The sequence below is a fragment of the Fukomys damarensis genome, unplaced genomic scaffold, assembly GCF_012274545.1.
Source record: "Fukomys damarensis isolate Sample0158 unplaced genomic scaffold, DMR_v1.0_HiC HiC_scaffold_16, whole genome shotgun sequence".
Taxonomy (NCBI): Eukaryota; Metazoa; Chordata; class Mammalia; order Rodentia; family Bathyergidae; genus Fukomys; species Fukomys damarensis.
The window spans coordinates 85428858-85441278 of record NW_022900928.1 but is presented as its reverse complement, the minus strand read 5'-3'; the positions used below and the strand labels follow the sequence as shown (position 1 = coordinate 85441278).

At 39.9% G+C, this 12421-nt stretch overlaps 1 protein-coding gene across 1 annotated transcript in view; it reads left to right on the top strand.

Annotated features, from left to right (window-relative positions):
* The first annotated feature begins 11778 nt into the window (after positions 1 to 11778).
* Positions 11779 to 12421, top strand: part of Rbm33 (RNA binding motif protein 33) — a 99365-nt gene continuing 98722 nt past the window's right edge. The window contains exons 1-2 of the mRNA XM_033763958.1: positions 11779 to 11902; positions 12133 to 12385. Coding sequence (XP_033619849.1) covers positions 11779 to 11902; positions 12133 to 12385 — 377 coding nt within the window. The remainder of the gene's footprint in view (positions 11903 to 12132; positions 12386 to 12421) is intronic.

Here is a 12421-nt window from a genome sequence, read left to right as displayed (position 1 = left end):
ATATATATGAACTTGTATTAGTCAGGACCAGAGACAGAGGAATCCAACATAGGTGTCTGTGTGCTGGAGATCAGGAGAACCCAGTAGTAGTCAAAGGCGGGAAGCCTGGAGCTCGCTGCAGGGTCACAGGTGCAAGTCTGTTAGAAAGCCAGATTCCATGCTGGAAGGCTGTCTTAGCCACTTTCTTATCACTGAGATTCAATACTTGACACCCACAATTTAGAGAAGATGTTTATTGTGGCTCAGGTTACAGTCCATAGTTGGCTGGTTCCAGGGTAGAAATGGCATGGTAGAAGGGCCTGGTGCAGGAAAAGTGTTTACCTCATGGTAGCCAGGAAGCAGAGAGAGAGGAGGAGGAGCTAGGAAGGAAGACAGACCCTTCCAGGTGATGCTCAAGTAACCTGCTTCTTCTGACCAGGCCCCACCTCCTAACAGCACACTGAGCCATGGAACTAACTCACCAGTGGATGAATCCACCTGTGAGTACAGCACCCCATGAACTAACCTCCTTACAGAAGTCCCACTTCTGAATGCATGAGGCTTTGAGGGACATTCTTGATCTAAACCATAACAAGGCAGAAGGCTCTGTGTTAGAAGCCTGAAAGAACTAGAGACGAATGCCCAAAGGCTATGGTGAAAGCCTGAGCTTCCCTGAAGAAAAGGAAAATATTTCTTTCTTTTTTTTTTTTTTTTTTTTTTTTTTTTTTTTTTAAAAAATTTTTTTTGTACCAGGGATTGAACTCAGGAACTTGAGCTTGCCAGGCAGGGTTGGTACCACTACATCCCAGTCTTCTTTCCCTTTTTATTCTATCCAAGCTATAAGGCTATTGGTTGGTGATACCCACATCTAGGATGAATCTTCCCCCCTCAGTTCCAGGGACCTATAAGTCACTCATTCATGGACACACCCAAAACTTACTAAACTGCTAGGGAGTTCTTACCCAAGCAAGTCGACATATCACAATTAGTGATCACAGAATCTAAATGTTTTTTAATTTGCTTCACAATGATCAATGGTGCTTTTTCATGTGCTCGTTGACTGTAGACATATCCTCTTTTCTAAGAATGGTTTTTCAAATCTTTTGCCCATTTAAAAAATTGGGTTGTTTTCTTATAAATTAGCTTCATTTCTTGTCTTATTTGAGTACCCATGTACATGTTCTGAATGCATGCCCTTAGATATGTGTATTGTGATTATTTTCTCCTTTTGTGTGACTTGCTTTCTTTTTATTTTAATTGTGGCCATCTCAGAGACTTTTTTTAATTTTTAGGAACCCAACTATTCAATTTTATTACATAGTTTATTTTCTATTCCATTCATTTCCATTTCTGTTCCATTTATTTCCATATTTTCTATTGCCAATCCAACTATTACAAAGATTTTCCTCCTGTGTTTTAGCATTAGCTTTCCCCCTGCTGAGACATAATACCAAACACCTGCAACTTGAAGGTTTAATTTAGCTCATGGCTTTAGAAGATTCAGTACATGGTCAACTTGCTCCAGGGCAGAAACCTCATGGTGAAAGGGCATGGTGGAGCACAGCTGCTCAGCTCATGGCAGCCAAGAGGCAGAGCAGGGGAACAGTGACAAAGAAAAAGGGTAAGAAATCATATATAGTACCCAAGGCCAGACCTCCACAACCTACCCAGACATACCCAGAAGTGTGCTTCACTAATCTGATAGGCATTTATCTAATGAAATCAATATGTCATGATTAATGGTTACAGTTTTTTTCTAAGGTTTTACATTGTTAGTTTTCACATGTAGGTATACAGTATAATGCATATAACATACATTGATTCATGTGTATATAGATAAGGATAAAGATTCATTTTTTAATATAGATATATAGTTGCTCCAGACCATTTATAGATATTATTTTCCCATCTCCATTGAATTACATTTCTGACTTTGTTGAGAGTTGATCGTGTATGTGTCTGTTTTATCCTGGAAACTCCTTTTTCGGTCCTAATTTAAATGTACCTGGCTCTACCACACTGTCCTGACTGCTGTGGCTTTCCTTCCATCCCTGACTTTCTGAAGGTTTATTTTCTTGATAGTTTTCTGTATCCAAATGAGATGTCCATGACTTTTTTCTTTTATCCTGTTATTATGATGAATTAGATCAATTAAAATTTGAATGTTAAGCCAACCATGCGCTCCTGGGATAAAATCACTTAGATATTATATGTAATGGCTCTGTATATTATAGTATATGAATTGCTAGTATTTTACCAAAGATTTTGGCATCTGGATTAGTGAAGGATATTGGTATATAATTTTATCTTATATAATGTTTTTTTTTCTGATTTAGACATTAGGGTAATTCTGATATTACTAGGTAATTTGGGAAGGATTTTCTTCCCTTTTGTATTTCTGGAAGAGCCTGTGGATTATTATTTCCCCATATATCTGGTGGGAATGACCAGTACAGTATCATGGCATGACTTATTCTCCCTGATACTTTACTGTCATCTTTAAGTCTTTTTTTCTTGGACTACTTTTAAGACTTTATTATCCTTCATGTATTGCAATTTAATTATGAGTTACTCTCCTGTCATTCCTCTGTGTTTGAAGTTTCTTGATATTTTCAGATTATATATGAAGTTTTCATCAAATTTGAAAAAAAAAAAACTGACCATTCTGTTTAGATTTTTTTTCCCTCTGTAATCTTTTCTGGATATCCGAAGATTTCTTGCTGTTGTCTTACAGGTCACTAATACTCCACTGATTTTGAAAAGCTCCTTTATCTCTTTGTGTTCATGGGAAACATTCCTATCGCTGTGCCTGTAGGTTCTTGTCTTCTGCATCATCTACTGTGCTTCTATTTTACCTTTTCACTCAGCAATGATTACAGGCCTAGGGAAGGGTGGCAAAGTGAATGCACAGACTAATTTCTGCCTTCAACTGGATCTCTCTGATTTGCATGTCTTATCTAAATGTGTCATAAAATTTAAAACTACGAAAATATTACAAACTGATATAATACTGTGTTAGCTTTCTCACTACAACCAAACACCTAAGAAAAACAACTTATAAGAGAAAAGGTTTATGTGGGTTCACAGTTTCAGTCCATGGTTGCTATCTCCATTGTTTCCCTGCCTTTGAGGCAACAAACTGCTCCCCTCAGGGTAACAGCAAATCAAAGGGACAGAAGGGGCTAGGGTCCCCAAGTCCCATCAACTGGCACACCCCCAATGACCTGCTTCCTCCACTGGGGCCCCACCTCCTTGAGTCTCCATCCCTCCAGATGTGCTATTGGATGGCACAAAGTCTTTCATACATGGGCCTTGGGAAACACTTTAGATCCAAACCAAAAATAAATACTTTCAACTAAATTGTAGATTTAACTGTGAGTACTCATTTTTTCACTTTTTTTTTCTGTTCCAACATCCAATTCAGGATGTTATATTTTGTTATATCTACTTTATTTTTTCTAGTCTGTGACCTTTAGTTCACCTTTCTTTGTCTTTTATAACCTTGACAATTTTGAAGAGTCTTGGCCAGAATGCTTCTTAATTTGAGTTCATCTCACATTTTCTTGTGATTTGGGTGAAAGTATGAATTTGGGGGAAGAATTTAAAGAGGTAATCTGCCTACTCACTACATCATGTTGTGGGACATGTGATTTCAATATGGCTTAACCTTGATTACTTGGTTAAGGTCCAGCCTGTCAGGTTTTTCTATTCTAAAGCTCTTAATTTTTCCTTTTTTATGTTCTATGTATGAGAAATGATATCAAGCCTAGCCCATACTCAAGGGGAAGAGAATTAAGCTCTTCTGGAGGGAGGATTATCAATGAATTTGTGGGCTCATGTAATAATCTCCACAGGAATTAATTAAATATTTTCAGTATTAAATATTTTGGTACTTTGAGGCTTTGAAAGCATCCTTTGTCTTTAAAATTTCCTTCACGTTTCAGCATTTATCTGCAGATCTTACAACTATGGTGTGCTGTGACTTTCACTCTCCTCATTCTATATTTGTCAATGGACTCCTTTTATGAGGAGTTCTTTTGTCCATTTATGATTTGTTTGATTATTTAACTTATATGAGAATAAAATCATAGATACTTATTTTTTCTTTGGGTTATAGTCCACTACTGGTGTTATTTTATTATTCAAATTGGTACTGTTTTGATCATGGGAGACGTTGAGTTTGCTTTCTGTGTCTTTTGGACATGTTCCTACCATTTTCAGGACCTTGCCATAACAAGGTGCAGGCTCATCTTTTATTTTCCCTGTCCCAGCTCTGGAATCAGAACCAGGCATTTTCCCCAAAAGCCTAATTCCCGTTGTTTAGAAACCAAGATCTGCTCATTGCTCTTGGCTGTCGCTGCTCCTGAGCCCTCATAGGAGCTACAGCAATGAAGAAGTGTACTGACCCATCACTATAGGTGGGATCCGGCTTGTTCCCCTGAACTCACACAGGATTTTAGCCCCCAAAGTCTTATGTTAATGATATTGAAGGTAGAAACTTAATCTGACTATGGTGTTTAGTCATAATTAATTACTTTGAGAAGTAATTAGATTAGATTAACATTGAGTTCTGATGGCTTTTAATGAGAGGGAGACAGACAGACACACAGGGATAGGCATACCACTGTGATGAGATATAGTCTGAGAGAGCCCTTGCCAGAACCTTCACCATGTTGTTTGAACCTTGTACCTTCAGGGCTGTGAGCCAAAAGAAACCACTTTCCTTTATAATCTGCCTCAGGTATTTCACTACAGTAACAAAAACACCCATGTAGTCATCAATAACCAAATTTATTTCCATATGTACTAACCTGTACACATACTAATGTAAACATGAGTCCACACTTGTGTCTCAGACTCACATTTTATATCACAAAGTGCATTCAAATACTATGATTATTTAAAATCATTGTCGCCAACTTGGATCTATAGCTCCTATGGTTTACACTATACTTATTTGTCTAAACTTAGTGTGTACATAAAGTGCTTTCAGAATTGTCAATTTTACCCTCATGAGAAAAATCACTAAGTACAGTGCTTATGTACAGTTCCTTTTGTCTTTAGATTTAATGTACCAATTCCATACATTGTTTTCAAAGTTTGATATCTCAGCCCCCTTCTTCTTTTGTCCTTAGTGTGGTCCTGACTCATATTTATAATAGTTCAATTCATGCATCACAGTCTGCATTCTACCAGGTTTCCCCAACACCTTGGTTGATATTTTCAAATTTGTATATGGTCACACTCACTGGTGTAGTTATTTGGGTTTTGAGAAATGAAAAGAATAAGGGATCGCTGCCATAGTGCCTTACAGAATAGTGCCATCACCCCAAACTCCCTTGTGCTGACCTTTTATAATCAGCTTCTCACCACCTTAATGCCTGGCAACCAATGACCTGTTTTATCTCTCTGTAATTTTGCCCTTTCCAGAATTAAAATGAAACCACACAATATGTAGCCTTCTGAGTCTGCAGCAAAATGCATTTAAAATCAATATTTGAATCAATTTGAATCAATATTTCATTCATTATAATGCTTGAGTTGTGTTCCACTTTATGAATATACCAGTTTATTTATCCAGTTACCTATTGAAGGACATTTACCATTTTTGGCTGTAGTAAGTAAAGCTGCTATAAACATTCACATGCAGGTTTTTGTAAAACTGAAGTTTATAAACTGAAGTTATGTGAGTAAATACCTAGGAGTGGCACGGCTAGATGGCATGGTAAATATACTTTTAACATCATAAGAAACTGCCACACTTCTCCAAGTAGTGGGTACACTTTCCACTCTCACCAGGGATGTGTGTGAGTTTGCTACTCTGTACTCTTGTCAGCATTTTTTTTTTTTTTTTGGTACCTGGGATCAAACCCCAGACCTTGTGCTTGCAAGGCAGTTGGCACCATTGAGCTAAATCCCTGGCCCTCTTTGTCTGTTTTTAGAACTTTAACTGTTCAACTGTTGTGTGGAGACATCTCCCTGCGATTTTAACTATTAATGTTGAATCCTTTTCATATTGTTACTTGACATCTTTAAGTCTTCTTTGGTGAAACTTCTTATATTTTGCAAAGTTAAACATTAAATTGCTTATTTTGTTATTGTTGAGTTGTAAGAGTTCTTTACATATACTAGATACAAGTTCTTTACTAGATATGATTTACAAATAGATTCTATTTGTATATGGTATATGGCTTGTCTTTTCTCTCTTGATAGTGCTTTCCCAGAGCAAAAGGTTTTAATTTTGTTCTGTCCATTACTGAGGGGGTAATATTAAAAGTTCTAATTATAATCACAGGTTTTTCTATTTTGTTTTTTAAGCTCTATCAGCCTGTTTCACTTATTTCTGTTAGTTGTACATATATTTATGGTTTAATGTCCTTTTGGACATAAAGGTGACCCCTTTGTTATGCAATAGCCCTGCTGATTCCTGATATTATCACTTGTTTCTATGCCCAGCCTTCTTTTGGATAGTGTTTGCCTATGACACTTTCCTTTGATTTCACTTTGTATATTTAAACTATATCACATTTTTAAACAACAGTACTTACAAGTCATTCTTGCCTTTTACTGCAATCAGACAATGTTCATCTTACAATTGTTGTGCATGATCATTCATACCAGTGGAATATGAATTTATGTGATGGAATTAATATTGCCATTTTTAGCTGTTTTGTTTATTCCATTTATTTTTTCTTTTGTATTTTCTTGGGTGAAGTACTTCGTGGGTGAAGTTGGTGATTTTATGATGACCTTTTATCTATGTATTTATCATTTACACATCTTTAAAACATTTGGTGATATCCCTGGAGTCACATTTTTAAATTAATTGGAGCTATTTTGAAATAACATACCTTTTTTACATAAGAATCTTACAATAATATGTTGCCAATTCTCCCCTTCCACTCTTGTGATAGTTACATATTTTACTTTTTCATGTAAACATACATTTTCACTGTTTTTGCCCATTTACCATTTAGAGTAATCTAAAAAATGAGACAAGAATGTTTTGCCTTCAGTTAGTCTATTTCAACCATGTTTATTCACTACCATATTCATTACTTTGTGTGGAAACAGGTTTCTGATGGTTGCCATATTCCTTGTGCCCAAAGAACTTTTTAAATTTCTTGTAGAGGTTGCTGGCAGTGAAGTTTTGGGTGCCTCCTTTATATCTTTGTGAGGTACCTGCTTCTGAGACGACAGCATTTCCCTTTGGGATATTAAAGACATTACTCACTGTCTTCTTGCTCTCAGGGCATCTGGCCACTGCATTCTCAGCATTGCCATCCTTTGGTTAGTTCTCTTTCTGAGCAGTGTGAGCATGACACATTTGGATGTGGAACTTTGGTCCCTTTGTATGCTTACCCTGCCAGATGTCCTGAGCTCCCTGGATGTTTTTTGTTTCTGTCATGAATTTTGACATTTCTCTTGCTCTTCAGACATTTCTGTACTGTCTCTTCTCCCTTGATTATACACACAAAAGACCATTGGACATTGCCCCTCAGTTCATGGGTGCTCTATTGGGCTTCCTGCTGTCCTCTTTGTATTTTAGTTTGGGTGAATTCTGCCCTTAAACACTTGTTTCTGGAAGACTGGGCCCAGTGTGGGGAGGATAGGGTGCTAGAAACTTTGAGGTACAAGGTCACTGGATCATGGGCCCTGCCCCTCATGATGGGCTTAGTAATGTCTCCCCAGAATGGAAAGACCATCATCCTATGACACCTGGATCTTATGATGAGAATGGGTGGTTATAGAGTGCAGCCACACCACTTTGGATGCTTTTGCACATAGCTGTTGCCCTTCCCCCTTCACCATGTCGGGACCCAGCCAGGGGCTCTTGCTGGATATGGCTCCAGGTGGTTTCAACACTCCAGCCACCAGAATCATGAGTCAAATCAACCTCTTGGCTTTATAAAGTACTCACATCAGGCATTTTGTTACAGCAGAACAAAATGGACTAAGCTACTGTGGTAAGTTCTTTTAATGATTGAGTGAGCACAGCTTTTTACCATGTTACTAATATGGGTATTTGTGTTATCTCAGTCAGGAATTGGGTTTGGTGAGTATTTGTTGTTGCTGAAGTAATCCTCTGTGCACAAGAGGCTCCAGGCTCTACGTGTGATACCCTGAGCTAGGAATGAGGGCTGCTTTGCCACTTTTTTCTGTTTGTTCTTTCCCTGGGCACTCCATTCCTGAGAGAATCCTTTTGCACCAATCACAATTGTACTCAACTTGTTTTCACTTGAAATTTGTTAGCCTGGTGACAGGAAACAGAACCAGGAACCCTCCCTGCTTCTGGTCAGGCCTCTTTCTCAGGCAAGCAGAGAAGTGTGGACTTCCCAGTGCTCCCATTTAAGCTCAGGAGACTTTAGGAGCTGAGTCTAGCATGTATTCCTGCTACTTTGCCTTTTTTTTTAATTAAAAAAAATTTTTTTGGACAGTCTTTCTATGTAATCCAGGTTAATTCCCTTTTCTCCCTCTATCCCTAGAACCTCCCCAATCTGCAAACCTGTTTTCTGTGATCAACCCACTATGCTTTAGATCTGGAAGGTCCCAAAGTCTCAAAGATAGGGCTTTTGCAGGGTGATTCAATCATGGGGTCACTGTCCTAAGGCCTGTTTTTGTTGCTTTCCTCTCATCACAAAGATTCAGTTTTTTCCAAAGGGAAGATAGGTGATGTATGTGGATGGAATTTGAGGCTGCTCTTCCATCAGTCACCATGGCATGTGGCCTTCTCACGATTCTCCCATCTGTTCGGTGGTTACTTGGTGCAGGTCACCAGTTTTTAAAAACCCTCAGCAACCATAGTTTCAATGGTTTCACGTTTCATTTTTAGCTCCATTCTCTCTATGCTTTCCTTCTGGAACTCTAATTTGACATGTTGTCTTAGTTCATTTGGGTTGTTATGACAAAATTCCCTAATCTATGTGGTTTATAGTCAATGAAATTTATTTCTGATAGCTTCAGAGGTTGGAAATTGGAGGTGACGGCAGGCTTGCTGTCTGGAGAGGGCCTTTAGCTCACAGGTGGAGACTTCTCCTTGTGTCCTCCTATAGTAGAAGGGGCAAGGAGCTCTCCAAGAACCTCTAAAAGTAATGACCCAATCCCCAAGGGCCCTTCCTTTCAAAGGCCCCACCTCCAAACACTGTAATACTGGGACTAAGGCTCAACACAGGAATTTTATGGGGACACAAACATTCAATCTGCAGCTTGTGTTTCATAGTCGCATCTTAGCTTCCTACTTACTAAACTTCACACTCACTTTCCTTGGATAGTTTCCTCTTTGTGCTATATCCTGGGTAATCTTGTTATGCCTTTAATTCCACATTCACTCAACTGTCTCATCGTGTAACACTTCCTTTGGGTTTTATTTGAACAATTACATTTTAAAAGCAACATTCTATTTGGTTTTTATTCTTTTATAGTGTTTTTTAAATTGTGAAGCAATAAAAACATCTAGAAAAGTTTAACATTGAGTAAACTTTTGAAGCCATCAGAGCATCCCTTGCCATCCCAAGCAGTTTGGTGTATATTTCTGTTGTACCCAGATTGAGATATCCCCAAAGACCACCAAGGAGTCAAGTCCGATGTAATTACATGAGGAGTTTATTGCAGGCTCCAGCCCGGCAAACTTGAGCCTGGACCTCCAGTGGCACTGTCACAGCGGCTTCTAACTGAAGGCCCCGACCCATTTTCAAGTCATGCTTATATAGGGCTGAGGATTGATACTATTTTTAACTTTCCATTACTAAGAGTTATTATTGGGACACTTAGGGGAAATACCTCATTCTCACTGAATGAGGGGAATTATACTCATGAGGAGCTCAGTGGGGGGTACTCTTTCTATTTTTAAGGAACACTTCATGTGATTACACAATTAGGCAATCTCTCTATACTTAGCAAAGCCTATAATATCTCTAACTTATTCATTACTAGGCAACTATTGGGGTGGGGATAAATTCACTCTTGGGTCAGAAGAGGAACAGAAAAACAGGGAGGAGGTTGTTATAGCCCTTTGCCCACAAAACTTGGTCTTTATATTCTGAGCAAAGGTCAAAGAGGGAGACCACCTCGATCAGAAAACCTGGTTCCTACAATTTCCTGCAAAATCTTTTTTCTTGCCACTTATAATAGTCAAAATCAGGAAATAAGCTGTCACATTTCTTCCAGCCAATCTTCAGACTCTACCCAATTTCCCAAATCATCTCTCTACCCTTCCGTAACTTGTTGAGAGCCCTCCTGAACTTGCCTATCACCACTCTTCCTTCTTTGGTGTGGAACTTGGCCTCAGTCTTCCCTTGACATTCACTACTTTGACACTTTTGAAGATGTCAAGCCAGTTACATATGCAATATCCCTCCATCTGTTTGTCCTGTTTCTCCAGGATTAGAGAATTGATGCTGTTCTCTTTGTTCCATTCAGCTGGGTGGCAGGCAATTTTGATTCATCCCATTACTAAAAACATTTAACTTTGATCAGTTAAGGTGGTTTTTTTTACAGGTTTTTCACAGGAAATTATTCCTTTCCACTATGTGATTAGTAATTTTTCCCTTCACAAGGAGGAACTCACTGCTTCAATTTCTTTGCTTATACACAATTTATTTCTATTTGTGTAGACACATGGTTTGTTTCATTGTGTGTGTTAACCTATTCTTACCCTTATTTGATGCTCAAATTTCTGAACTAGTCAGTGGAAGCCTATTGAATCTCACTTTTGTGTCCTTTTCACATAACTCATCACTACTTGAGTGCCTCATTTTTAAAAGGTAAACATGTTCTAGGTGTATCTTGTACTTTCCATCCCATGACCTTGAAATCAGTTATCTTTCCCAGGTCTGCAGGGCCTGGTTTGAGCAGAGTATTAGAAGTCAAGATTTGGGAGCTAGGTGTGCTCAGCGTTCCTGGGCTCTCCAGACTCTCCCTAGTGGGCAAATGTAGGACTAGGACACACACACACACACACACACACACACACACTCACAGATTTACACAACTCACCACTGTCTAGGCAGGCAAGGTGCTCTAAAGATGTGAGTTGAGGGCAAGGGAGCCTCTCTGGTTTAGAAGCTTCTGACTCATGAGAATCAGGATTTTTCCTGCCCATTTCTAAGTCCCTCTTTTAGATTCCCACATTCAGTTAAGAATAACCTACTAAGGTGAGTCCAAAGTCCTGCCAGGTGTCTGAGGGTTAGTCTGTTCCAGCAGAAATACTGTACCAGTCAAAGCTCATGCTGCTGTTTACACCACAGATAACATTTCATCATCATGGGTTTTAGGGCAAATTGGAAAGTTAATCTGAAGTGAAATTTGTCTGGAGATAAGGAAAAGGAGGTGGTTAAACTTTCATTTGGAGTTAACTTATCCAGATGTTCAAATACTAGGGGGTTTTGCTTAAAAGCTTTTCCGATAGTTGATTAAGCAAAGTTTAGACTCTTGGCTTACAGAAATTCAGCGATGGATGGTGAATAACTCAGATGCCTTTCCTGAGGTGTAACATGGCTATAAGCTATTTATGAAAGGCCATGAGGAGCTCAGGTCATTTAAATGTGATTGCTCATGTGCTGAGGCAAACCCAATTATTCTACCAAGTTGCCTATAGAGCCTATTTATATTGGGCAGTGGTTTCATGAGGTAGTAGAAAAAAGTTGTTTTTATAAATTTGCTTTTTGCTTTTTATTTTCAAGTGATTATTTACAATATTCCATGTTTTATGATGAGAAACTTAAACCATCCAACAGCTGGAAGAGCTGTACAGTAAACATTTAGCCATCAACCTCCCAAGAATCCCGATTACCCCCTTCCATGTGCACACCTCTACACACGCCCAGGTCTGCGGCCGGCATAGTGGGCAACGTCACCAAGCGGTTGGACCAGCAGTTCCGGCCTCCAGGCACTCACCTGGACACTTCTGTCTCTGCATTCTTCGGTGCACAAACCTCACCGGATCACTTTTGGCCTTAAAACCTCCCGAGGCTCCTGAGATTTCAGTGTCCCACCAGGAAGGACTCGAACTGGCTCGCTTCCCGTCCCGTGGGGCCCCCGTAACCACCCGCCGCGAGCAGGCCGCACCCTCACCACAGCCAGCTCGGATGCCTTCCTTCCCGTACCGCTGTCTCTTCCTCGCGCCCTCAGAATAACTCTTCCCGACCTCCGCAGGTAGCCAGGTCAAATTGAGACCGTTACCGCCCGCGGTGAAACGCCGTCCCCTTCGGGCGGCCATCCGACCGCCGCAAAGCGCCGCTGTGCCCACTGCAGTAAAGCGCTATCACGACAGCGCCGCGTTCGGTCTACTAGACGCTGACGCCTGCGCCCCCGCTTTCAACCTTCGGATTTCCGGACCGCCCCGAGCCTGCAGCCGCGAGCCAGTTTTCTCTGCGCGCGAAGCTGGACTCTCGGATCAGCCGGAGCTGCAGCCGCCTCGCGACCCCGCCCGCGCGCCCTTCCT